Genomic DNA, 25,634 nt, shown 5'->3' with positions numbered 1-25,634 from the left:
AGGATAGTCCTGCTTCGTGTGTTCCAAAAGTTAGCAGGTGTGCAGCAAACGAGGCAAGGGTTGCAGGAAAAGGAAGTATGATCTTGGAGTTACACAAATGATTGCTACTCAGGAAAACTAAATTATCTTTGCCAAAGCTCTTGCGGGAGGCATTGTGTGTGCTTCAATTTCTGGATGCCCAACTTGAGCCACCTGTGTCCTCAATTTTAGAAATGCCGAGTGCAGGTATCTGCAACTGAAGTGAAGAGAAGCTGGGACTGCTCAATATTTCTGGCAGTGGGCCCTGGTGGACTGAGCAGTGTTGGTAATTAAGAGATTATGAGTTCTGAGGCATGTTTTGCTACTGGCTCACTGTGCAACTTGCTGTTTTTCTCAGTTTCCCCATCTGTAAAATGGGAATACTCCTCTCCTACTTCCCTGGGTGGCTGAGGATCAGTTGCATCCCCTCGACACAGCGCTTAGGACATAGAAAAGTACTCTGAAAAATGCAGCCTGGTGTGCTGCAATCACTCAAGCATCCAAGATTAGCGGAGACATTTGCAAATTTTGGCCTTAATTTCTTTGTGCCTCAGTTCCCCATCTGTGACCTGAAGAGAACATTCTGTCTCACAAGGGAGAAGTGAAGAGAAATGCAAAGCAATCCTGGCCTAGTGGTTAGAGCATTAGGTCTCGGGAGACCCGTGTTTAATTCCCTGCTCTGTCACAGACTTCCCATGTGACCCTGGGCATGTTACTTGATCTCACTGTGCCTCAGTTCCCCATCGGTTCAATGGGGATAATTTCTCCTCACAGAGGGGCTGTGAGGAGAAATACACAAAAGATTGTGATGTGCTTTGAAACCTACTGACAAAAAACACTACATAAGAGCCAGGTATTAATACTTGTGAGGATGAGACATGGTGATGAGTGGGATGGAAAAGACCATGAGGCAATTAATATTCCCTAGTCAGTGCAGGGTTTGAACAGTGTGTAGAAAATAAGATACGGGGCCACAGCTTGAATGTCAAGGACAAGCAGAAATATTGAACAATAGTCTCATTCCCTGAGAACAGCTCACTGCATGAGGCAGGGGTCCCATGGAAAAAACTGAACATAATCATGCAGTCAGAGACTGTATCATAAGGCCTACCCACATAGGGAAGAACCTTAGTTCTGGAATGAGTGTTTCACTTTGCAACCTAATGTTTTAAAATAGAGTTTTTTAGTATGTAACATATATTTAGAGGGGATAATAACACTTGTTGTTACTACAATATCAGAGCACCTGCATCTCCTCCATGGGCAGGCATCTGCCTAATTCCAGAAACCTGGCCTGTTTTTGCACTCACCAGCTTCTCTTACATTTCTGGGGGGATAAAAGAAACTGGGAGAGGGGGGTTTCTGGGGCAGGGAGAACTGGTAGTGCCAACCTGGTAGAGCCTGGTAGTTTCTGACCCTGCTCCATGGAGGTCTATGGTAGGGTTTTCTGTAGGGCTCTGAACGCAGTTGCAGGATGCTTTCCAATACCAGAGGCATGGATTCAAGCTGTGTTTGGGAAACAGCAGTAAGCCATTACAAGCATCGGTGTGGCCGGAAACTACGTGAACCTTACCCCACAACCTGCTCTGAAGGGTATCTGGTCTGACCCCCTCTTGCCCAGGGATACAGAAACTCAGCAATACACCGGACTCCCATTCAGTAATAGACAGACCTATGGGGCCTGCCAAAACCCCACAACCCCTCCTCCACAGGCCACTGAGCGGGTAACAGCATTCACTGCCCTATGCGTTAGAGCCACAGCTGGTGCTTTGGCAGCTGGAAAAGAGGATGTTAGTGGAAGCAAAGACTGAAAAACCAAAGCCCACATGTCCTTCTCCCACACCTGGGCTGCACACACTGCATTCTGGAATGACTCCAGGAACAGGAGCATTATGGGAGGCACAGGAAGTAGCCATGGTGCATGGGAGGATCTGAGTTTCCTCTATCCAATGTCTATCTAGCGTAATCCAGTATAGCTCAGAGATGTTCCCATACAAACCCTATTCCTCCTGGGCTGCAGCCAGGCAGTCTTGCTGGGATGAAAATTAGCATTACAAAAGCCAATTTGGAGCCTCCCTCACTGATTACAGCCTTGTTTACGCCTGTTCCAGCTGGCTGGGTGTGAAGGCAGGTGACATGCAATTCCTTTGCTCTCTGTTCAAAAGTCTCCTTTTTCACTCTTTATCAGTGGTTCTGGTAAGAGCACTCTGTACAGTCACCAAAGAGGGCAGAGAATTGACTATGCTACAAAACGAGTGGAGAAACTTTATAGGCATACAGAGAAAAGCATGCCTTTGTGTTTGTGGAGTGAGTCAGCCGGTGCAACCTCACACTCAAGTCATCAAAGCAAGCTCCTCAGGACAGAGAATATATCTTCATATGCATTTGTACACCACCCTGGGGGCTGTGCCATGGAGTGCAATGGACTATATGGGACAAAGGTGTTAACAGAGCAGTTCCCAAACTGTGGATTGTGACCCCAAATCGGGTTGTACCACCACCAACAGATGGTGGTGGAGGAACATATGCTCATGGGCCCAATGGGCCAGATTTGGCCTGCAAGACAATACCACCTGTCCCGTCCCCAATCCCCCACACCATGTGCAGACCGGCTCCACAAATGCCACACCAGGAGGCTGCCTGTTAATGGTAGCCCCCACCCAGCATGACCTGGCCACCAGGCTGTAGATCAAAATAGCAGCCTTCTCATGGTGTGACCTCACACACCCAGTGCGACATCACACGTATGGTGCAGTTCTCAAAGACATTCTGTTCTGTCTCCCTGCATGGTCTTTTTGCAAAACTGTGTGAAGACCTGGGGTCCGATCATGCCGTGTTATTATTCCACAATGAAGCTTGTTAGCTCTCAAAATGAAAAGTGCTGGGCCGATTTTCTGAACGGAGAGATGAGCTGTGTGCCCGTGCAATGGCCTGTGAACAGAGTGAATGTGTTGATTTTCCTGTGTGCCTACAGGAAGAGGTGCCTTCTTGCCTTATCACAGATGTATTTGGGAATCTGAATGAACTGAATACAAGTCTGCAAGGAAAGACTCCCCCCCCCCCCAATCCTTCAGCTGAGTCAATCAAAATCAGAAGATTTATGAATTGTTTTCCGGAAGTATAATCTATTGAAGACAAACTATGAATCCTTCCTTCAGCTTTGCAAGTTCCTGGCTGACAATGAAATTATTCAGCCTCCTACACAGGTGATGGCCGAGCGCCTCAGCTGGCCAGAACAGTTTACATCCTTTCCCCCTGACCTGGACATGACAAAGTATGACTGGGTGCGAAACCCTTTTCAGTACAAGCCTGACACCATGGAGTTGCCAGCAGCTGACACTGAACAGCTCACTGAAATTTCCTGTGATAGATTCTTGCGAGGAACATGTGCTCAACTTTCTCTCTGGGAATTTGGCTCACTGTCACAAGAACGAATATCCTGCACTCTCAACCTGCACCTTCAAACTGATGGTGCCATTTGCAAGCCTGTATTTGGGTGAGGCTGGATTCAGTGCTTGTGTCCATCAAGTCTCAGGGTTCATCTACTGTGGATGTCACAACTGGAGATTAGATGTGCAATTTCTACCATGCCACCAGACTTCAGGAAGCTGTGTTGCAACACACAAGCCCGTGTCACATTAGAGAGCATTAAATAATGTACTTCATGTGTAAATTCCTTGGTTGCTATGATGTGGTCTGGGGGCACTGGAGACCATAAGTCTCAAAATGGGGTTATGCTGGCAAAAAGTTTGGGAATCCCTATGTTAACATAATCTAGTTACTGTTTGGGGCTTGGTATACAGGGACCTTAGCCTGCCTAGTATCATGCTAAACATGACAGTAAAAATCATTTGAACCTTTTATTAAAGATAAAGAAGGACAAACAGTTAAAATTAAAGGCTTTACATTCCAAATACTGTAACAACATCCTTTCCCTTAAGCTGGAGAGTTTTTAGAAGGAAAACATCCTTGTCTGACAGTCTCTTAAATGGTATCAGATGGTAATAACTGTCCTTTTGGGGAAAAGAGAAGAAGTTGAAATGAGCTGGAGCCGTCGATGCTGTTAAAGTCTGATCCCATTTCATCCCAGCTGGTGTCTGAGATTCAGCTGGGGCCGGTACAGGTGGCAATGTCATTGGGGTCCCTCTCTCTGGTCCAGTCTGGTCAGAACATCCCTCAGGATCAGGATGCTGAAGGCCCAGGGTCCCAGGAGATGGTGAGAGAGGCAGCCATGATGAAGTTCCTCCAGAAGCTTCTGAGAGTTCTCTCTGTATCTCCCCTCTGCCAAAGTGTCTTTCTTCAAGCACCAAGAAAAGGGAGTGTTGGGTGGAATAGCTGATCCTCTCACAGTTTAATCCACCAATTTGGCCTAATATGCAACACGTCAACTTCAGTTCATTAACTTCTGGCTCCACATCATTTGTTTTTAATGAGCATAATTTCAACCGTCCTTGGATTATATCAATCATGGCCTTTTTGGTTTAGGCTAATCTAGGTTGTCTGGTTCTCTTGCACCTATTTACAATGTTCTTTATTGAAAATAACTTGACCTACTTTCCATGGCCAATTCTAAAACAGGCAAAAGTTATAGACCTATTGCCACACCAAGGCTCCCATTCTACTTAACAACGTGGGGCACTACTGGCATAAAAATGAGTGTAGAGAGCCCCTGCTTGGTCAGCTTCTGCTACCCCAAGCAAGAACAGATATATTGCACATGCAAAGAAAGGTAGAAGGGAAGCTAGGAATGGCTATATGGAATCAAACCATCAGGCTATGCTATCTGCAGCCTTGGGCAGTTTGGTTCCTGCTACATCAAAATGAAACTCTTGCAATGCACCTGGCCACCATGATAGAGGTGGGGACAAGCTCCCCAGGGGACTCTGGAAGATCATCTCCCCTGCTGAAGCTGAAGGGTCAGGGTTCTTTATATCTCCTGAGACTCTCAGAGCGGTAGGGGTTGTCAGATCCCACCAATAGCCTGTTCATTCAGGAGCAAGGCTTTTCACTATTAGAAAGGGAACCATCATGGTTCGACTTCACTTTAAAAGAATGTGGCCATTAGAAACCCACCCTGCCCCACTTTTAGAGGAGTTACATGTCTATTCAGCCTCTCCTCTGTATTGAGGGGCTGGAGTATTCTATACCTCACTCTGAACAAAAACTGGTGTTCTTCCCTGGCTTTGGTCCCATCTCCCTACCCCACACTACCCCTGCCCTACCAATGGGCTGCCTGCCTCATGCTGCGTGGATTCCTGCTGACTGCCACATTAGTTCCCAACAAGAAGGTCCACGCAGCTGTTAGGGGGAGATGGGTCATATTAGGCATTGAAGGCAGGGAAGGAAGAAGGGTTTTTCTGAGCAGAGGCAGGCAGGCAGAACACTTGGGGAGTCAGTCAAGCCTCGTCCCTTGGGGTTAGAAGGGTTTCTAATCCACAGCACAAAGTCCCTCCTTCCGCACATCACAGGCCCCAGAAAACTACAGAAATTTAATCAGCTTCTAGGTGACATCCACCCAGCAGTCAGCCAGCCAGCCTCCTAAGGGACAGTGTCACGCACAGGGTACTAATGAGCACTAGTGCTAGATGTAAGGGAATGTGTGATGTGAAATGTTCTATGACACAAATTAACTCACTTTCTGACACTTGACAAATCCTCCCATGTTGGTTTCCCCCCAACTGCCAGATGTACAGTTCATTTGTCCAACAGCCCAGCATGGAACTGAAAACCTGTTATCTGGAATAGAGATTGCCCATGAACTATTCCCCATCTGGGAGCTCTGGGTGTTCAAGCCTGTGCCCACATGATCTCCTGGGACCAGCGGTAAAATTTAAGGCTAATCAGAGAAAATCTGCAATTTAAGGAGTAAGAGAAGTAGCTGCTAGTAATTTGCTTCTGTTCTCATGTTGCTACAGCCAGGTAGCTCAATTTCCTTCTTTTCTTAAGCAGGAGGCACTGGAAACTCTGCATATGGTCGAGACTTTAAACGGCCTCAGAACATTTAACACAGCTGCAAATGAAACAGCAAAAGTCACAGGCTGCAGGCTCTTCCCTCTCAGAGATTTCTGCTTTCCAAACTGGCGACTCATTCTGGTATAACACTTTGAGCTGCGTTAACAAACGGAACAGTAACCCTGATTCATGCAATACAAAAGGCAAGAGTGCAAGGGGATCTAATTGTAGGATATTTTACATAACAGTGGAAATCCTGTTGTGCATTTTTTTCCACCACTGAAAAATATTTCCCACAGAATAAAAAGGTCCACAGAGTGCAAATCCAAGTGGATTTATTAACTTCAACAACTCAGACTCGTAGTGAAGGAGTCACGTGTTGTCTAGAAAGACCTGTCCCAGAACTGAAAGTTTGGAGGTAAAGGGCTGATTAGGGCAGCTCAGGAGAGGGATTCTCCTTTTGGTGTTCTTCTCCGGGTTCATTTCCACCCTGCTGCTCCCTGAGGAAGTATCTGCAGATGCTGTCTGGCTTTCCCTCCCACTATGGTCTGCAGTTCTCTTGAACGTGGACTTTTTGCTTTTCTTCAGAAAGTAAAACGCTCTCATTAAGTCTTCCACTTCCCACTGCTCTTCCTTCTGTTTCCTACAACAGTGCAGGGCAGCAGGGTCTATGGGGTGAGCTTCGGTATTGAAGACATATCCGCCAGCACCAAGGATGCATTCCCCATAAGGCATGGACACCACATCAAAGGCTGACCCATCATTGTGAATGAAGTTATCTGGGTCAAACAGCAGATATAAGTATTTCACTGTTTCAGCCAAGAAAAAGGATTCCATGCGATTATCCAGTCGGTGATCCCTCAGGTCTTTGATCTGTAAGAGAGCAGATCAAGTGGATTACATCTGTCCTAAACCCAGAACCTCACAGAGTGCTCCTAGATGTCATGAACTTGGGAAAACAGTCAGCTTGGAATTCATCCCTACAGCTAAGCAATACATGGACTCACCAGTCCACTGCCGATCCTTACCCCGAGGAGTTGCCATTTGGCTTGATGGTGCACAACATTTAAAATTAATTACTTCTAACAGTTTCTTTTTGGCTGTTTTATCCAACTGAAATGTCTGCCAGTCACTTGCTCTAACTGCTAATCAGGAGAGAGGAGTTCTGTGCTAAGGATTTCCCATGTGACTTAGCGACATGAAGCGACTTACCCACCATTTCCCAACCTATAAAATGGGGACTTATCTACTTCAGAGTTGTGAGTGTGAATTCTCAGTGTTTGTGCATTAACGATTCATCGTGACAGTGTGAGATCCTTGAATGGCAGGTGTTAGAGAAGTGTAAAGAAATCAACTCGTACAGGCTCAGCTGTATCTGATCAGCACAGGCCCATGTCAGGGCAATGCAGACCTGTACCATTCCAGCAGATCGCTGAGAGGTGCAGTGCCCTACATGCAGTGGGAACATGCCCTGGCCCTGCTTTCTCCCCAACCCCTTGCACCCACAGAGGCACCAGGAGGAAGTAGTTCCTGTGCTGAGGGCAGAGGGAAGTGGGGAGGCTTTTTGTGCCATCCCCAGCTCTTACCCACACAGTAGCAGGGCACAATATGGCCCTAAGTCCCTTACTGCTCTGGCAGTGGAGTTACTCCCTGAAGCATGAGCAGGGTTACAAAATTGAGTTTTACCACGGGACTGCTTGATTGGTCTTTAAAAAACAAGAAAACCTTCCCTCAAGTGATCAGCCAGCCTACAGACATCACCCTCTTTGACAAACTATCAAGAGACCAACACTTGCTGGTTGAAAGCTGGTTTTCAGCAGACACTTACTGTTGCAAATCCACACTCCACCTTACTGATTTTCTCTATGGACTCCACAGCATCTCTCCCCAGTTCTAAGAGGGTGGGATCTCGTGTGGCACGGTACAGATACATGGCACTCTCGATCAGCTCTGCAAAATCCAGCAGCAAAGACTTTGTTACAGTGCACAGAAGACACCCCTGCAATTTGCATAGATTCACCAATACAATTCAAGAGGATCAGATCAATTAGCCCTATATATTGCCTCTGGCTCTCACCCATCTTCCCAGAGGACAAGCCAAATCTGCAATTAAACAGTTTGAATTGAGATGACATGTTAACTATGCATTTCCCGCCTCACATTTAGGGGATGGGAATGAAGTGAAGTTAAAAAAATTTAAAATTAAACTTGCCCTAAAAAACCCCCTAAATTTAGAAAATTCTTTGATACCCCAATTCTGCATCAGACATTTCAGCCCCATAAAAAAGAGTTGTACATTTTATAAGCTACTGAAAGATAGGGTTTCCTGACGTTTAGATACAGGGATGGGTAATATGGATACATCCACGGCAGACATCAGGTGCACCTTCTCTTTTCCTTACTCTAGAAAGATTGCTACTGTGATATTGTGACACATTCTAAGAAAATTAGCATTGCTAAGAATTTTTGGTAAAAAAGTCCAGTTTACAGGCCACATGGCAAATGATGTTATGCTGCTGTAACAGCCATTCAGGAAACTCAAATTAACAAATGCATTTGCAGACCTACATGATGCAGGTGCACAAGTAAATGAAGTAGAACCATGTGTGTTGTAAGAAACAGGGAAAAGGGAAATCAATGGTTGTGGAACAGAAAAGGACAAAGGAACGAGGGAGAAATGTTATTTTCAAGTTTCAGAGAGGATCTTGCATCACAGGATCATTAACATTATTTGTGTTACTCAACTGCAATAAGGTTAATAAAACGGGAGGAATAGCAAAAGTCTGCTTTACTCTATGCACTTCATTCAGCAAAACCAGACTGGTCTGTTTATAGTCAATTTCACTTTCTAGTTATACTAGTACAGAATTCATGTGTGCAAGTGAACATTTACATTAAAAAGCCTTTTACTGACAGACTTTGAGAACACTTAATACTACACTTGATGCATCTTCTTCAATAGCACAAACCCTATATTTTGGGGCTAATCCATTTGACAGGGCCCCTTTAAGAAGTGGCACAGTGGTTAGGCTCCTTTAAAATGTAGTCCTACCTATAGTGAAAGTCAGACTCTTGCCGGAAATGGAAAATGGGAGTGCCCTGAGAATGAAGTTATCATTGCAGTAGTGTAAGATCTTGCAGATTAGATGTTAGGTAACATTTAAATTACTACACTAGAGTAAAAGCAGGACTCAGTGTCAACATCTTTGTTGCTTCTGTTTACCAGGTCTGAGTGGGTATCCTTCTCGCTTCTCCACTGTATAGCCCTGGGGAATGTTGTAAAACTCAGGCAGCCCACCAAACTGTTTCCAAACAGTGTAATAATTGAGGAATGTTCGCATGGCATTATTGATGTCCCCTATCAGGCTCTGGGGAAAGAAAAAACACCTAGTGAAGCAACACTCAGTTGGGAAACAACAAACTACACAGGACTTAGCTTAAAAAAAAAAAAAACAACCTTTCCTACAGTCATTAAATGAGAAACCAATGGACTGCTCACAGAGTTTGAACATAGTCATATTCAGACAGGGTACCTTAAGAATAGCTGGAGCTAATGAGGAAGCTGGTGACACTTCTGTTGGATCATATTCCATGTGATCTCTGAATTCATACCAAGTTTTCTACTCCCTTCTGGCTGATGTGGATCTCAGAGTATTCATTTTAGAGCTTCCCTGACTCATCTAGAAGACACTGTTCCTTTCATTTCAGCAGCAGAGGGGCTGTTGCTGCGTAGTCAACTATAGGACACTAGGGAGTGGGAACTACTCAATAAGCAATTCTCATTGCAAGAAAAACTCAAAAATAAAAAGGGATTTGGTCTCTTTTCTTAGGGCCCCTCCGCCCCATCTTCTTAAGAACTGTGTTAGGAAAGCAGGTTACAATATGGCTGTCCCCATTCACACTTAATCTATGGTTCTGTATGTAGCACTTCTGGAGTCTAATTCAGCTCTGCCAAAGGCTGCAGTAGGTGAAGTCCATCTACACTGCGGAGCAGAGTCAGGCTTTAACCGGGACAGAAGATAAAAGTTATCATCATATGCCCCGGCACAGTATTTGTGGTGCAGATGGACCCAAGACAGGGAGGAACAAGATTAGTGTATGTTATTTCTCTTCCTACCTGTAAGCCTGGCCAGTAGGCCTCTAGGGACTGAAAGACAGGCATGGACACTGTCCCTTTGTACATCTGAACCCACAGGTACCAATCGTCGAATTTTGTGTAGTTCTTAATGGCTTTGTTATATTCTAAAAAGAAGCGGAGAAAAATAATTTAACACAACTGAATTTTTAAATAGCAGAAGAGAAGCCCCTTTTTCCACTGTGGATTAGACAAATTAACACTAAGAACATTCATTTCTCCCAGAGCACTGTCATACAGAACACTCACAAATCTTACAAGGCCTTATTGTAACAAAAACCATCACTACAGGAAACAGTCTAGAAAGGAGTTTTGTCAGACTTTTAGCATCCTCTTGTTAAAAGGAGTCTAACAGACCAAATGATGGAAAAAGAAATTTAGCTCCAAAAAGACACAGGTACTAGCCTGGCTCTACTGAGGTCAATGGGAGGCCAGAATTTCACCCACAGAGCTGAAGATACCTCAGAAGTGAGTCTGCACCATGGAGTTGCTTAAGGTCACATTTCCAGGGGCCTCTCTCTGTACATACAGATATCTACAGGTGCACTTAAGGAGACACTTTTGGGAAAATCTGGTGAAAAAAGGCCCAGTCATCTAGGAGAAAAAAAGCTCTCACCTAGGAACATGGACATCAGCTCTTCATCATGCAGCAGAATGGCTCCTTTAACAAGGTATTCAAAGTAGGAATCTACCCCTGCCCCAATGCCAGCATCTTGGGCTACCCATTTGGCAGTTACCACATCAATGTGGTTACCCACCTGTGGGAAAAGGAAGAGTTTAAAGAAAAGCCAAAGCTTGCCTGTTAATACTAGATTCCGAGGATGATCTTCTCTTTCTACTGTTTATTTGAAAGCCACGGATTTCAAAGCACTTGGCAAACTTTATGAAATATAGACACATATAGCAATACAACATTAGTATTGCTGTCCTGATTTTATGATGAATTTGCAACCTTCAAGTTAAATTAACTGTTTTCTGCATTTCACAACTACACCTGGTTTGTCAATAGGCAGACATGAACAATGCTATGGGAACCACTACTTTGCATTTTTTATTTGCAACATTAATGCCTCATTGGTATAAAGTTTTACCTAGGATTTTATTGATTACAATGCCATAAAGTGCAGCTTTGTTAGGTATTATCTGACCTGAACTCTGGGACTACAGAATAGAGTAATTGCATTTTTCTGAAATTCCAGAGGGTTTTAAGCTAGAAAAAACTCTTTAGATACAAGGAAAAAACCTATTTGTGGCACTCGAGTTCTACAGCGTGGCATTATGGAGCTGGGCAAGACCATAACCATATGCTTAAAGATTTTTCTCTGTTACAGTGCATGTGTGGAAACAGATTTGTAGTTATTCGTAATTTTTTTCTTTAAATTTGCCAAGGTCCTCATTGAGGTCTAGTCACATGTGGAGACAGACATTTTTAAACTTCAGAAACGTCCAAGTTTTGTGTACAAAAATGTAAGTGTCAAGAGAAAATATTTATATTTATATTTTAAGTATGGGGAAATTGTGTTCCAACCCTCCTCTCCAAAGCCTAAATTATAAACATCTGAATTGACTAGTCTCATTTAAAAAAAAAAATTAAATAAAAAAATCCCCCTTCGACAGAGACTAAACTTGGAATAGCGGCGCTAAAGCAACGTTTTAAGGAGGCTGTGAGCCAGTAATGGCAGAGGATCATAACGGAAGCGGAGTTATAAAAATGATAAAACTGTGAAAATCACAACATTTGCCCGCCAGCCTCTTCTGGGTAGAATACAAGAACTGTGTAATGTATCCGAGGTGGATATAGTCTAACTGAAGTTACCAGGGTTCTGGAACAGTAGGCTAAGTGTCATCTACTGCAGGATTACTGGTATTGCAGTTATACTCATGTAGTACTATAAGGTATCACTCATTTAAAGATAACGCGTGTCCTCTATCTATCCTGGCTTACCTAGTACTGCCTCCTGTACACTGTTTACAAAAAGGATGTAAGCATAACATGAAGGGCGTTTCCCCCCACTCACCAATCCAATATCGGAGCGATTTTTCCACAGGGCCTTAATGGCTTTTCTGGCCACATCCTCGAACACTAGGTCACCCGTAAGATGGCTTAACGTGGCAAATTCCACTATGAATGTTCCGATACCAGCAGTACAGGTAACTGGGGTCTCTCCAGGGTTTACTCCATGCAGCAAGTTCACTGTCCCATATGGCATCCCAGTTGGGGTCTGAAAAGCTGAAACACATCACAGTCGTGATTCACAGGAGAACGTTCGGCATCTATCACCAGACAACATTTAACAGGCTGACTGTTACTGCCTGTGCCTCTCATTCAAGCATGGATGCCAGCAAGAGACCAGGGGTTTGGAGTAGTCTGAAGTGCACTGAAATAAATGGGAGGTGGCACCATAGCCCGGTATGGGGGAGAGAGGTAGAACCCAGAAGGCTAGACAAGAAATGCTGGACATGTGGAGACCTATCACTTAGCATGCAGTGTTTGAGGGTATGCCTGCCTCACTGCACAAGCGGGATGATCTCTGTGAGGATGCAAACACTGAACAGCTGCCTCATTAACTGAATGCAGTCCAACCTGTGCCCGGGACGAGGCACATAAAACCAACACAACAACTCATGTACTCTGACTGTGTATCCTAATGGAAGCCCACAGTGGGGCAGAGTTGAGTTTGCACATTTTCTGCCTCTAGAGACCATCACTTGACCACCTTAATGTTCTTTTAACATTGTTTTTTGCTTGGAGTAACTAATATACATGATGGCATACATTCATGTGACTGATAGCACCACGTTCCGGGTGTTTCCTGCAGGCATCACATATACCTAGTGCTGCCATTTCAGAAGACTACACTCACATTTCCTGTGATATTTTGTCTCAAGTGACCCAAAGTCCTGCATTCTGTGTCCAACAACCATCCCACAGCTGCTCTGGAAGCTTCAGAGGTTTCCATGTGGATTGTAAAGGATTTATTTGAGCCTAGGCTCATTCCCCAGACTTCAGTAACACCAAAATACTTGTACATCAGTGCAGCACTGACAAAAATATGGCAGTTTAATACAGCTAGTTAGACTTCCCCTATGATTCCACTGATCTGGGGGCTATTTTAGATGCTGAAGTGATGGCACTTGTATTACTACTGGCCAGTTAACTCAGCATCTACTATGCAGAAGAGTGCAGAGAAAAGTTAGATCTGCAGCTCTGGAAAGGTTCTCACCTGGTAGCAGTTTACGAGCAGCTTCTTCCGCCATCCTCAGAAGAGGCCCTGAGCACGGCCATCCTGCTTCCACTTCAACACCAGCTTTCTTAGACAGCAAGTGAGCAGACAGGAGACCACCTACCACTGGAACAGTGCAAAGTGAGGGGCTCATTAGGAAGTACAGGGAGGAATGAACTGATGGTTTTGGGCACAAAACCCCCAAATCAGCAGCATTTGATTCCATAACTAGGAAGTTGTGGCGGGGAAGGGGAAGACAGATGGCTCATCTCTAGTGTCTAAGAAGGTGCTAATCAAAGATGCTTTGCAAAGATAAAAAGTTGGATTTATTCTTGTTCTTGCTTCTTTGTAAACTGTCAAAAAGAACTGGAAGCACTTCTACCCCATTGCATTAGAAACAGCAGATCTTACCTATGCCCGTTTATCTGTACTACTCTACAGACACAGACAACTGAAGAACTACTGGGATTATGACATCAGGAGAATAAAGTATGAGCAATTGAAAGGGAAAAAGAGAGTGGATGGGGTTGTCTTGTATTTTAAATGAGCCCAGAAATGTGTAACATGGCAAGTGTAGGTCAAAAACTATTAATGTGTAAAATATTTTACCAGAAACTGTCTCAGGGTGCAGAAACTAGCAGAGCAGGAGAATGAGAATAAGCATAGCTCAGTTTTTTCTCTGAAAGTGTCATTTAAGTAGAGGGAATTGAAGGAGCAAAACAAGCAAGTGGTGCTGAAGGCAGAGGTCGTCATGATTTTTCAAGCGAAAGAGGACTTTAATCATAGCTTCTTAAATAGACAAAATTACTCTCCATTCCAGAACATCGTCTGCCTCAAGGGACACAAGAAACTTATTCTAGAAGCAACAGCAGATTTGATGTGTAACTTTATGACTTCAGCATGAAACCTCTCATTCTGAAACTTAAAACTAACCTTGAACAAGAACACAAACTGTAGTATGTCTAGTTTACATACGGAACCATTCAAAAGGGGGCTGGGAGGTGATGCACAATGAAGGAAGGGAGGTGTATTTTTCTTTGTTTAGTTTGTATGCAGCAGAATTCAATTCCCACTGTTCTTCTGCATTAGATATAAAATTATGAATTCACGGAGACTGTGATTGTGACACACAAACGACTTTCAAGTTAAGCCCTACTCCAGCACCCAGCTCACCTCGGATGTTGGTTTCAAAGACAGACGCATTTACGTCAATATCAAAATCCACCCCCTCCTGCAGCACATTGACAACCCTCTGGAACTCTGAAACATTTCCCAAAATCTGGAAAAGAAATCAGGACAAATGAGAGGGAGGCTCATGAGGCAACAAATGACTACACTCAGGAAAACAAAGGAGCAATTATAAGGAACGCATGACATAACAGACTCCTCAGCAGCTTCACTATAGGGTTAGATGCTGTTTTAAACCTTTTTCACTTGACCAAGCTACAGGGGCGGCAGGTTTGTATAATTTTTGGTGGTGCCCAGAACAGGTCCAAATCCTGCCCACGGCTCTGGGAGGGAGTTTGGGTGTGGGAGGGAGTTTGGGGTGCAGGCTCTGGGAGGAAGTTTGGGTGCAGGAGGGATGCGGGCTCTGGGAGGGTGCAGGTTCTGGGCTGGGGTAGGCATGCAGGAGGGGGTGCAGGCGGGGATGCATGCTCTGAGAGAGAGTTTGGGGGGGGACAGACGAATGGACTGCCATGTGCCTCCTCCGGCACAACAGCTGCCTCAGCCTGCCCCTGGCGCCGCTCCCTTGTAGCCGGGAGCGGCCAGTGAGGGAGCGCAGCACGGAGCTGTAGGGGACAGCTCAGGGGCGGTGCGCGGGGGTGGCAGGCAGAGCCGGGGAAGAGATCCGGCTCCGAACCTTGGTGGAACTGGGACCTGAACTTGCTGGAGCCCGGGCACCACGGGCCCATACAACTTGTCGCCCCTGACTAGCTGTGAGCACAAGCTGCTGACTCACGAAACGGAGGATATAAAAGACACTAAGAAAAAGATTCCTATTTGATTGTCTTCAAAGCTTTCCCCCCTCATTCTGGGTCCTTATGCCATATTTAGAAGGTGTCAGAGGCTGGGCACTCCAGGCCCCTGCATCTCAGTGGAGTGAAGTCAATGCAGGCTCTCCCTCTCTCAGTTAATAAGTTTCTCTCACAAGTAGGTGAAGAGCACCTGAGAGGAGCAGAGGTAAATCAAGGCCTCTAATGCAGGATATTTAAGAAGTGCAGAAAGTAATATTGTATGAAATAAAACAGAGAGAAATTAACAAGAAAAGGTTGTAATTGAGTGAGGTACTTACTAGTAGAGTGTCCAAAGCATCAATCAACGTGAGAGAAAAACTAAAAGAGAAAAGAAGGCAGTGTGAGGAAATGTCAAGTGAGATAAGTAGCAGCCAGGGTGACAGACAGTAACAAATATAACACTTGAATATTTAACAGCAAAAACAAAAAAAGTCTAACTACAACTCCAGTTACTCCAGCGTGAGCCAACCTGAGACCCCTAAGCTGTGTATAGAGAAGACTGGGAATTCTACCCACAGGGCATCTATCATCCTGCTGAATCTGTCAGATCACAACCATTGCCACTGATAGCATCAACACAAAATTATGACTCCATGACTCCACTGGAGGGCCAGGCAACAGGTGGAGCTAAGAACAAAAATATACTGTATTCCAACAGCAATACCTGCAGCCTTAGTGGGAAAAATACCTCCCAATAATATTTCGTGACATAATCATCTTATTCACAGAGCTGTTTTAGCCGCATTGGTCCCAGGATATTAGCGAGACAATAAATACATTACCTTACCCACCCTGTCTCTCATCTTTTCCTTAAACAATTCTCTTTTACTGGCAGGTGCCTGGCTTGCGTGATCCAATTGGTTTTTCTCCTTCACCAACATATACGATTCAAGCTAATGCAGTTTGAGACTCCACCTTTACCAAACGGCTTGGCACAGTTACAGCAGAGACCACCACAGCGCCCCACAGAGTCGTCAGAGCTAAAGATGAAGGTCTTTTAGATTCCTAAGTGTAGGGAGAGGTAGGGAAACGCGGGCACCCTGGACACAGCAGGCGAACAAGCTCATAGGGAACATTAACCCTCTCCAGTACCTTCCCCAGGTGTCCTGTCCATCACACGTCAGAGGCCGCAGTTCATCGTAGGGAAACGCGTTTTCCAGGTAGCTGTCGTAGGCGTGGTAGAACATGGACTTGACCCGCTCCCTGAGGGCAGAGGCGGCATTGGAGCGCGGACACGGCTACGGGCCTACCGGCACGCCAGGGCTGCGCCCCCGGCTTGGCCAAACCGGCCCGGGGTTCCCCCGCCCGCCGCCCGCACTGCCCGGGCCGCTTGGCAGCCGCACGTCGCTTAAGCGCCCAGATGCGCGGCCCGGGCCCTTCCACAAGCCCGGGCAGGACTCGCCTACTGCCCCGAGCCCGGGGCCCGAGCGGGGCCGCACCGAGCCCGGGGCCCGAGCGGGGCCGCACCGAGCCCGGGGCCCGAGCGGGGCCGCACCGAGCCCGGGGCCCGAGCGGGGCCGCACCGAGCCCGGGGCCCGAGCGGGGCCGCACCGAGCCCGGGGCCCGAGCGGGGCCGCACCGAGCCCGGGGCCCGAGCGGGGCCGCACCGAGCCCGGGGCCCGAGCGGGGCCGCACCGAGCCCGGGGCCCGAGCGGGGCCGCACCGAGCCCGGGGCCCGAGCGGGGCCGCACCGAGCCCGGGGCCCGAGCGGGGCCGCACCGAGCCCGGGGCCCGAGCGGGGCCGCACCGAGCCCGGGGCCCGAGCGGGGCCGCACCGAGCCCGGGGCCCGAGCGGGGCCGGCCAGGCCGAGGGGGCCGCTCCCGGCAGGGGGAGCTGGGGGGAACCGAGCCGCCCTGAGCCTCACCGGTAGTGGGCGGTGTCGATGCCGCGGGCCGCCCCCTCCCCGGCGCCCGGCAGGTGCAGGGCCCAGAGGCAGCACAGCAGGTACCAGGAGCGGAGCATCGGGGGGTGGCAGCGGAGCCCGGCCGCGCCGCCGCTTCCGCCCCTCACGAGGGGGTAGCCACGCCCCTTCTGCGCGCGCGTCGGTCCCACTACTTGCCCTCCCCCCCCCGGCAGTAGGCCTTAATGCGCCTGCGCACAAAAGTACCTTCCACTTCCGGCTTCTCTAGCTACCGTGGCAAGTCCCCGCCCTCCGGAGTCCGTCGTGTCTCAGGACGAGGCTGCGGTTTCCCCTTCCGGGGCATAGGGCAGCACCTGGAGCTGCTGCCAGGCTAGGGGTCTTGACCCTAGAGGTAGCCACGTTTGGTTTCCCTCGCGGGGAGGGGCGTGTCCCAGCCACCGGCCTGGCCCGGCCCGTTACGGCCACGGTCAGGGACGGGCCTCGCCCTGGGCGCGGTGACCCAGCCCTGCGCCGGCCTCTCCACAGCGTCCCTGGCAACCCCCCGCCCCGCGCTCTTCTCCCCGCCCTGCGCGGGGCGCCCGGTCGCTGCCCGCGCGGCTCCCGGGGCCAGGTCCTCGGCAGGAAGCGCATGCCGGGGCTGCGAGTGAGAGGGAGGGTTTTAACCCCCGGCCGGTCAGCTTTGAGTTGAGCCAGTGGCTTAATTTCCCGCCAGTTCTTCCGGCACCGCAGGAGCCTTGGTACGCAGCTTTTATCATGGCCGTTGCCTTACCTCGAATGCCCTCTCAGTCTGCTGCTTTCCCTGAGACTTCTTCAGCCTGAATCAAACGTCTTCTCTTCCGGACAGACAGGTTATCATCAAGTGATCCATGCCCTGTCACCCAGTCCCAGCTTCTAGCAAAGAGGCTAGGGTCACCATTCCTGCCCATCCTGGCTAATAGCCATTGATGGACCTATTTTCCATGAATCTATCTAGCTCCCTTTTGAACCCCGTTATAGTATTGGCCTTCACAACACCCTCTGGCAAGGCGTTCCAGGGGTTGACAGTGCGTTGTGTGAAAAAATACTTTCTTGTGGTTGTTTTAAACCTGCTACCTATTAATTTCATTTGGTGGCCCCTTGCTCTTGTATTATGAGAAGGAGTAAATAACACTTCCTTATTTACTTTCTCTACACCACTCATGATTTTATAGACCTCTATCATATTCCCCCTTAGTCACCTCTTTTCCAAGCTGAAAAGTCCCAGTCTTATTAATCTCTCCTCATACGGAAGCTGTTCTATATGCCTAATCATTTTTGTTGCCCTTTTCTGAACCTTTTCCAATTCCCATATATCTTTTTTGAGATGGGGCAACCACATCTGCATGTGGGCATACAGGGATTTATATAGAGGCAATATGATATTTTCTGTTTTATTATCTATCCCTTTCTTGATGATTCCCAACATTTGGTTTGCTTTTTTGACTGCTGCTGCACATTGAGTGGATGATTTCAGAGAACTATCCACAGTGACTTCAATATCTCTTTCTTGGATGGTAACAGCTAATTTAGACCCTATCATTGCATATGTAGTTAGGATTATGTTTTCCAATGTGCATTATTTTGCATTTATCAACATTACATTTGATCTGCCATTTTGTTTCCCAGTCATCCAGTTTGTTCCTTTAAAAATATATTACCAAGCGGCTTGCCACATTAGCCGGAGTTAACATTCACTTTACATCAAACACAGCACTGGAATGGTTTAGATTAAAAGTAAAACAAGTTTATTAACAAGAGGCAATAAGATTGTAAGTGAATTCACATATAAAGGGTAGAGTTAGAAATGGTTACAAGCAAATTAAAGTGAAAAATGCTTTCTAGAGGCTAAGACCTTACAAAACAAGCTACAGCCTTTGTTCAAGGGAGTTTCCTTACCAACATATGCTCCAGAAAGTGGCTGACCAGCCCCTTTGGTCAAGAATCCCATAAAGTCCAAACGGTTTCTTTGTTGTCTCAGGTGAAAGATAACTTGTGGTTCTTTGCCCCTTTCTTTGTTGTCTAGTGAGCCTTTGAAATGGTTTCTTCTGAAGATTACCCCTCAAAGTAAAGTTCATTAGAGCCTAACAGCAGCTCCCAACACAGGTCCTGGCACGCAACTTTGGGTTCAGAGCTGCTCAGCTACTTTTTCAGAGCACCAGTTGGGCTTGTGGGGGTGGGGGGCAGGAAGTGTGAGCTTCCTTTTTTGAATCCTGTTTTTAGTGCCTCTGTGCCTCAGAAACACACCTATCTCTGCCTTCTTCCGACCCTATGAAACCAGTCTCCTTGGTCCAGTCCCTGAGGGAAAAGTGTTTCCTTCCCCAGGTACTTCAGCCTTGCCTCCTTCCAGCCAGCCCCCAGGAACTCAGCCCATCTCCCTCTCCATGCTCCCATGTTCCCATGAACACTCTTCATCTCCAAATCTCTATCCTTCCTTCCATGCCACTCAGTAATACACCCTCCACTCAAAATCTCTCTTAGGCCTCTATTGCCCATGCACTGCCCACTCTGCAAAACCAATTCACCCCTCTCCTTGTCAAATAAAGTAATTCACTGAGGCCCTACAACCCTCCCAGAATCTACTGCAGTGAGGGCACCTCCACCTCAACAGTCAATTGCTCCTTCCCCCTGACCTTTCTTTGGGGGCCCTCTGCTGCCCCTCTTACTGGTGCACCCTCTCGTGGAAGCCCCAGCTTGTTGTGCACAGGCTGCTATGCTGCTTTGCTCTCCTCCTGGGAAGACTCCAACGCAGCACCTTCTGCTCTCTCTCACTGCTCACAACCCTGCTCTCAAAGGAGCAGCAGCTCAGAGGTTACTTGGCTCATCACTCCCCGCTTCCTCGCTCTAACACTTGCTTGTTTTTCTTACAGCCCCAGTTCCCAGAGCCGTGTGATTTCATGAGAATCTTAGCTTTGGTTTAAAACAAATTGTAAGTTTCTCATCCTTGTGGTTGCAGGGAAAAGCTTGGAAAATGTGAGCGACTCCATCTCCAAAGGACAAGTAAGCCACATATTTATTTTTAAAATCTCATGATTTTCAGTTTCACAATCACATACAAATACATATTTTCTTATAAACACAGCCCCAGCTGATGGTTAGTAGTGCTGCTGGGCAGTGATGAGTCTAGCTGGATCATGAACCAATGTGGCTATTGGAGGTCAAGCTTCCTCCAGACCAAGTGATGCTATGTAGCTAGCTTTTCATTTTCACCACCATTCGCTCCATCTTGTTTGAGTTCGTCTCCAGGCACCTGCTTCTCACCCAAGAGTGGAGTCTAGATTGGAACCAGGATAGCTGCATGATTGCACTTTGCATGTCAGAAGTTAATCTTTCTTTTCTTTTCTTTTCTTTTCTTTTCTTTTCTTTTCTTTTCTTTTCTTTTCTTTTCTTTTCTTTTCTTTTCTTTTCTTTTCTTTTCTTTTCTTTTCTTTTCCATTAATGCCTACAGCATGCGGCTCATGAACTCAGGAAGACACAGCCCTGCCCTACCCAGAAGAACTCAGTCTAAGAACAGGAGACAGAGCAGTTACTTGAGGTTGTACAGTCTCCTGATTTCCTCCTGTAGATCTTGAATAGGATAGGTGAGAGCATGGTGCCTATGGAGCCCCACAGGTGAATGATCTGCTGAAGACCAGTGCTTCATCACCCTGAACGCAGGCTGCAAAGAAGAATCGGTAGAATCGTAGAGCATTCTCTTCCAGGCCTGTATTAGTGCGGTACACTGCAGCTGACAGTACTAGGTGCCACAGAGGGACTGAGGGTCATGCAAATAGGCACCCTTGCCTTGTGTGGGGATAGGAGGAGGTCACTGATGCCATTTCTGCTCTATGATCTGGCTGGGAACTGAACTGGGAAGATTGCTGTATATTGGGGATGGACAGGTGAAATTGGAGATGTCTCTTCTCTTTCCTGGCCTTCCAGATTTCCTCCTTCCAAGTGCTCTGCCTCCCTTCACTTCAGACTGAGCCCTTGCAAGATGCTCAGTGCCCATAGGGACATGCTTCAACCAAGCTGGCGGCTGATGGCTGGCACTGAGCTATACTGATGTGCTGTTGCCAGCATTCCCCACTGGCAGCACATTGTAAATCCTGACCCACCCTGGTTTTGAATAATTGGCAGTTACCCAATGTTCCCAACGTCACTCTTGGTACGGTCCATTAAATCTTTGTTCCCCCATGCTGATTGTGAATTCTCCCTTGCAGTATGGGCGTTTATTAACAGCGGCTGGTCTCTCTTCTCTGTGCCCCCATGTCTCAGAGGGTTCGATTGGTCCCTAATAGCTCACGTTCTCTCTCTAAAGCAGTTATTCCTGGAAGTGAGTGTGCATGCACATGGTGAAGGAGTGCAGGCGAGGCACATGCGCAGGAAGGGATGGTAGAAAGGTCAAGGCATTTGGCAACCTAGGTCTTGGCCTGCCAAAGCTGTGCTCTGTGGAAACCAAACCTATCAAGCAAATTGCTCTCAGGAAAGGGAAGAGTACGGTCAGCCTGAAAGCCAGCTGTGTGTAGCTTTGGTGCATCACATTGTTGCCAGCTGTCACTTGTTAGAATGACAGGTGCTTTTACTCTCAGTCTTTAAGGGGATACATCTTTATTTGAAGTACCCACAGCAGTGGGCAGAGGGGGGTGACAGCTAATTTTGGTGTAGTCTTTTGCAAACTGGTGTTCTTTTAAAGAAAGCGGAAGTTTCATGGACTGACAGCTACAGTGCTGGTGGGTTGGTTTCTTGGCTGGGTGTGTGACCACTAGGTGTCACTGCAGGCTTGTGTACAAACAAAAAGCCACCGAATAATTTCCACATATTGTTCATTTGCTGCAGTTGTAATTTAGTCTTCTAGGGCCATTTATCATAAAGCCGTCTGCTCTCTTATTCCATGGCTGAAGGCTGCTAGAGTATGTCTCACTATGCTCCTGGGAGAATCAAAGTACTGGAGTTGATTTCACTAAAAGCTGTCACAGCACATTATTGGAGCACATTTTATTAAAGTTCATTTTCCAGACTTAAATTTAACAGCGTTCTAGACCACTGTCATTTACCATGCACTGGAACAGTAATTTCTCTATCAAAGTCAGTTATTGAATTCTAAAGTTTTCAAACATATTTTTGAAAGAGATACAGTATGTGACTTGAAAGAAAAACAGGAGGACAAGATGCTAGAGCAGTAAAATGCTCCAGTGTCTTTCATACAGTGAAATGCTGGAATCTGGGACACAAGACAGCAACAGTGAGACTACAAATAACGGAATATGAAAAAGGCAGATTCCACAGGTGAAATTACACAAATACCAATCGGAGCATGTTAATTGCACATTACTCCAGTGGGCACCTGCGAAATATGGTGGAAAAAAATCTCCTTCCTATAATGTGGTATGAAAATATTCCAAACAAAAGAGCTTCCTATCTTTCGACCTGCTAAGGCCAGAGTGTGTCCAAGACCAAGAACGAGACTAACAGAGGAGTTTGCAGTGGTGTTGTAGCTGTGTCGGTCCCAGGATATTAGAGACAAAGTGGGTGAGGTAATATCTTTTATTGGACCAACCTCTGTTGGTGAGAGAGATGAGCTTTCAAGCTCCAGAGAGCTCTTACTCATTGCTAAAGATATTCCTCGCCCACCTTGTCTCACTAACAGAGGAGGAAGCTGTCAATGATGTTGAATCATTCCTTTAAGGTGTGATGATGGGAGAGCAGAACTGTTTAGGATGGAGGAATAGGTGGTTCTAAAATGAGTCTTGCTTGTAACAGACTCCATCCTGTGTAGTGCTAAGACCCTGGACTTCTATTATAATAGCAGCTCATCACCATGCAGAAGGCGCTTACAGGATCAGGCCTGCTATATAACATTTGAGAGGCAAATGGATCCTGTATTGTAGTAGCTGAGGTGAAGTAGCGCTGGAACTTTGCATCATTTCTGAACTCCTGGCAGTCCTCATCCCCTGACTGCTTTGCCTTTTAATCATGTTAGACACTCGGGAACCAAACTGCCAATTTACCCTATGGCCTGGTCTACGCTACAAGTTTAGGTCGAATTTAGCAGCGTTACCTCGATTTAACCCTGCACCTGTCCACACGACGAAGCCCTTTTTTCCGGGCTCTTAAAATCGATTTCTTTACTCCACCACGACGAGGGATTAGCGCTGCAGTCGGCCTTGCCAGGTCAAATTTCGGGTAGTGTGGACGCAATTCGATGGTATCGGCCTCTGTGAGCTATCCCAGAGTGCTCAAATGTGACTGCTCTGGACAGTGCTCTCAACTCAGGTGCACTGGCCAGGTAGACAGGAAAAGGCCCACAAACTTTTGAATCTCATTTCCTGTTTGGCCAGCATGACTAGCTCACCGGCACAGGTCACCATGCAGAGCCCACCAGCACAGGTGACCATGCAGTCCCAGAATCGCTGAAGAGCTCCAGCGTGGACTGAACGGGAGGTATGGGATCTGATCGCTGTATGGGGAGACGAATTCGTGCTGGCAGAACTCTGTTTGAAAAGACAAAATGCCAAAATATTTGAAAAAATCTCCAATGGCATGAATGACAGAGGCTATAACAGGGACCCGCAGCAGTGCTGCGTGAAAATTAAGGAGCTCAGGCAAACCTACCAAAAAACCAGAGAGGTAAACGGTCGCTCCAGTTCAGAGCCCCAGACATGCCACTTCTATGATGAGCTGCATGCCATTCTAGGGGTGCAGCCACCACTACCCCAACCCTGTGCTTTGACTCCATGCATGGAGTGGGAGGCAACATGGAAGCGGGTTTTGTGGGCGAGGAAGATGATGATAATGAGGAGGTTGTAGATAGCTCACAGCAAGGAAGCGGAGAAACCGTTTCCCCCAACAGCCAGGATCTGTTTATCACCCTGGACCTGGAGCCAGTACCCCCTGAACCCACCCAAGGGAGGCTCCCGGACCCTGAAGGCGGAGAAGGGACCTCTGGTAAGTGTACCTTTGTAAATATTATACATGGTTTAAAAGCAAGCATGTTTAATGATTAATTTGCCCTGGCATTCACGGCCAGTATAGCTACTGGAAAAGTCTGTTAACGTATCTGGGGATGGAGCGGAAATCCTCCAGGGACATCTCCATAAAGCTCTCCTGGATGTACTCCCAAAGCCTTTGCAAAAGGTTTCTGGGGAGGGCAGGCTTATGCCGTCCTCCATGGTAGGACACTTTACCACGCCAGACCAGTAGCACATAGTCGGGAATCATTGCAGAACAAAGCATTGCAGCGTATGGTCCCAGTGTTTGCTGGCATTCAAACAACATCTGTTCTTTATCTCTCCGTGTTACCCTCAGGAGAGTGATATCATTCATGGTCACCTGGTTGAAATAGGGTGGTTTTAGTAATCAGACATTCAGAGGTGCCCGTTCCTGCTGGGCTGTTTGCCTGTGGCTGAACAGAAATCTTCCCTGCTGTTAGCCACGTGGTGTTTGGAGGGGTGAAGCCATCATCCCAGAGAAGTGGGTGTGGGTGTGGGTGGGTGGGGTGGGGTGGGGTTAGTTGGGTTTCTGCTGCACGTTAACCCGGAAAGCGCAGCCCCTCCTTTTCAATTGCCAACCCATTTTAAATGGCCAACCCAACGGCTACTTTGTATGGGAAATGGGGGCACTGCTGTTTGAAACCATTCCCACATGTTATGAAGGTTATAGAAGCTAAAAGACCGTGGCTTACCATGGCTGCCTGCAAGCCGAATTCTGCTGCCTGGCCCTGCGTGAGTGATCTCTCACACCAAACCGGCATACCCTCCATAAGAAGCAGAATGCGACCTTGTAGTGAAAGCACATGTGCTATGTAATGTTAACAGCAAGGTTTACCGTGAAAGAGTGTACCCCTTGTTCTATAAAATGTGTCTTTTTAACTACCACTCTCCCTTTTTTCCCTCCACCAGCTGCATATGTTTCTCCTTCTCACAGGCTAGCAAAGATTAGAAGGCGAAAAAAACACACTCGCGATGTAGTTGAACAGCTCCTGACGACTGTCCAGGCCGCCTGTGTATGGCTTCATGAGCCATGGCATTAAGGGGTAGGCTGGGTCCCCAAGGATAACTATAGACATTTCAACATCCCCAACGGTTATTTTCTGGCCTGGAAAATAAGTCCCTTGCTGCAGCTGTTGAAACAGACCAGAGTTCCTGAAGATGCGAGTGTCATGTACCTTTCCTGGCCATCCCACGTTGATGTTGGTGAAATGTCTCTTGTGATCCACCAGTGCTTGCAGCACCATTGAAAAGTACCCCTTTCGGTTTATGTACTTGCTGCCTTGGTGCTCTGGTGCCAAGATAGGGATATGGGTTCCGTCTATCGCCCCACCACAGTTAGGGAATCCCATTGCAACAAAGCCATCCACTATGACCTGCACGTTTCCCAGAGTCACTGCTCTTGATATCAGCAGCTCAGTGACAGCGTTGGCTACTTGCATCAG

The 25,634-nt window shown here is 47.1% G+C and overlaps 1 protein-coding gene and 1 long non-coding RNA gene across 6 annotated transcripts; one reads left to right on the top strand and one right to left on the bottom strand.

Moving 5' to 3' along the window:
- Nucleotides 1–6,288: 6,288 nt before the first annotated feature.
- On the bottom strand, nt 6,289–17,384 carry EDEM2 (ER degradation enhancing alpha-mannosidase like protein 2). Of its 3 annotated transcripts, XM_073309924.1 has the most exons (11): nt 17,210–17,384; nt 16,437–16,547; nt 15,623–15,662; nt 14,503–14,608; nt 13,330–13,455; nt 12,124–12,335; nt 10,722–10,863; nt 10,088–10,212; nt 9,194–9,338; nt 7,799–7,920; nt 6,289–6,843 (listed from the first exon to the last, which is right to left on the bottom strand). In XM_073309924.1, exons 1-11 carry the CDS (start codon nt 17,305–17,307, stop codon nt 6,343–6,345), a joined length of 1,728 nt encoding a protein of 575 aa, XP_073166025.1. In that variant the 5' UTR covers nt 17,308–17,384; the 3' UTR covers nt 6,289–6,342. The 3 variants fall into 3 exon arrangements, with proteins under 3 accessions (XP_073166025.1, XP_073166026.1, XP_073166027.1); XM_073309925.1 differs by lacking the exon at nt 16,437–16,547; XM_073309926.2 differs by lacking the exons at nt 14,503–14,608; nt 15,623–15,662; nt 17,210–17,384 and having other exon boundaries at nt 16,437–16,720.
- Nucleotides 17,385–17,489: 105 nt separating this feature from the next.
- Nucleotides 17,490–24,421, top strand: LOC140897369 (uncharacterized). Of its 3 annotated transcripts, none has more exons than XR_012154713.2 (3): nt 17,490–17,597; nt 20,178–20,221; nt 20,670–24,421. It is a non-coding gene; the product is annotated as an uncharacterized LOC140897369 (long non-coding RNA). The 3 variants fall into 3 exon arrangements; XR_012154714.2 differs by having other exon boundaries at nt 20,092–20,221; XR_012154715.2 differs by lacking the exon at nt 17,490–17,597 and adding an exon at nt 17,633–17,943.
- Nucleotides 24,422–25,634: the final 1,213 nt, after the last annotated feature.

The sequence above is a fragment of the Lepidochelys kempii genome, chromosome 13, assembly GCF_965140285.1.
Source record: "Lepidochelys kempii isolate rLepKem1 chromosome 13, rLepKem1.hap1, whole genome shotgun sequence".
NCBI classification, from domain to species: domain Eukaryota; kingdom Metazoa; phylum Chordata; order Testudines; family Cheloniidae; genus Lepidochelys; species Lepidochelys kempii.
The sequence above is the reverse complement of the archived record's forward strand: the minus strand, read 5'-3'. Positions and strand labels throughout refer to the sequence as shown.

Coding starts and splice junctions, on each gene's coding strand:
- EDEM2 (XM_073309924.1), bottom strand. CDS start 17,307: ATGCTCCGCTCCTGGTACCTGCTGTGCTGCCTCTGGGCCCTGCACCTG. Junction 15,663..16,436: donor GGACAGGACACCTGGGGAAG/GTACTGGAGAGG, acceptor TTTCTCTTTTAG/TTTTTCTCTCACGTTGATTG. Junction 10,864..12,123: donor ATCGCTCCGATATTGGATTG/GTGAGTGGGGGG, acceptor CTTTTCCCACAG/GTGGGTAACCACATTGATGT.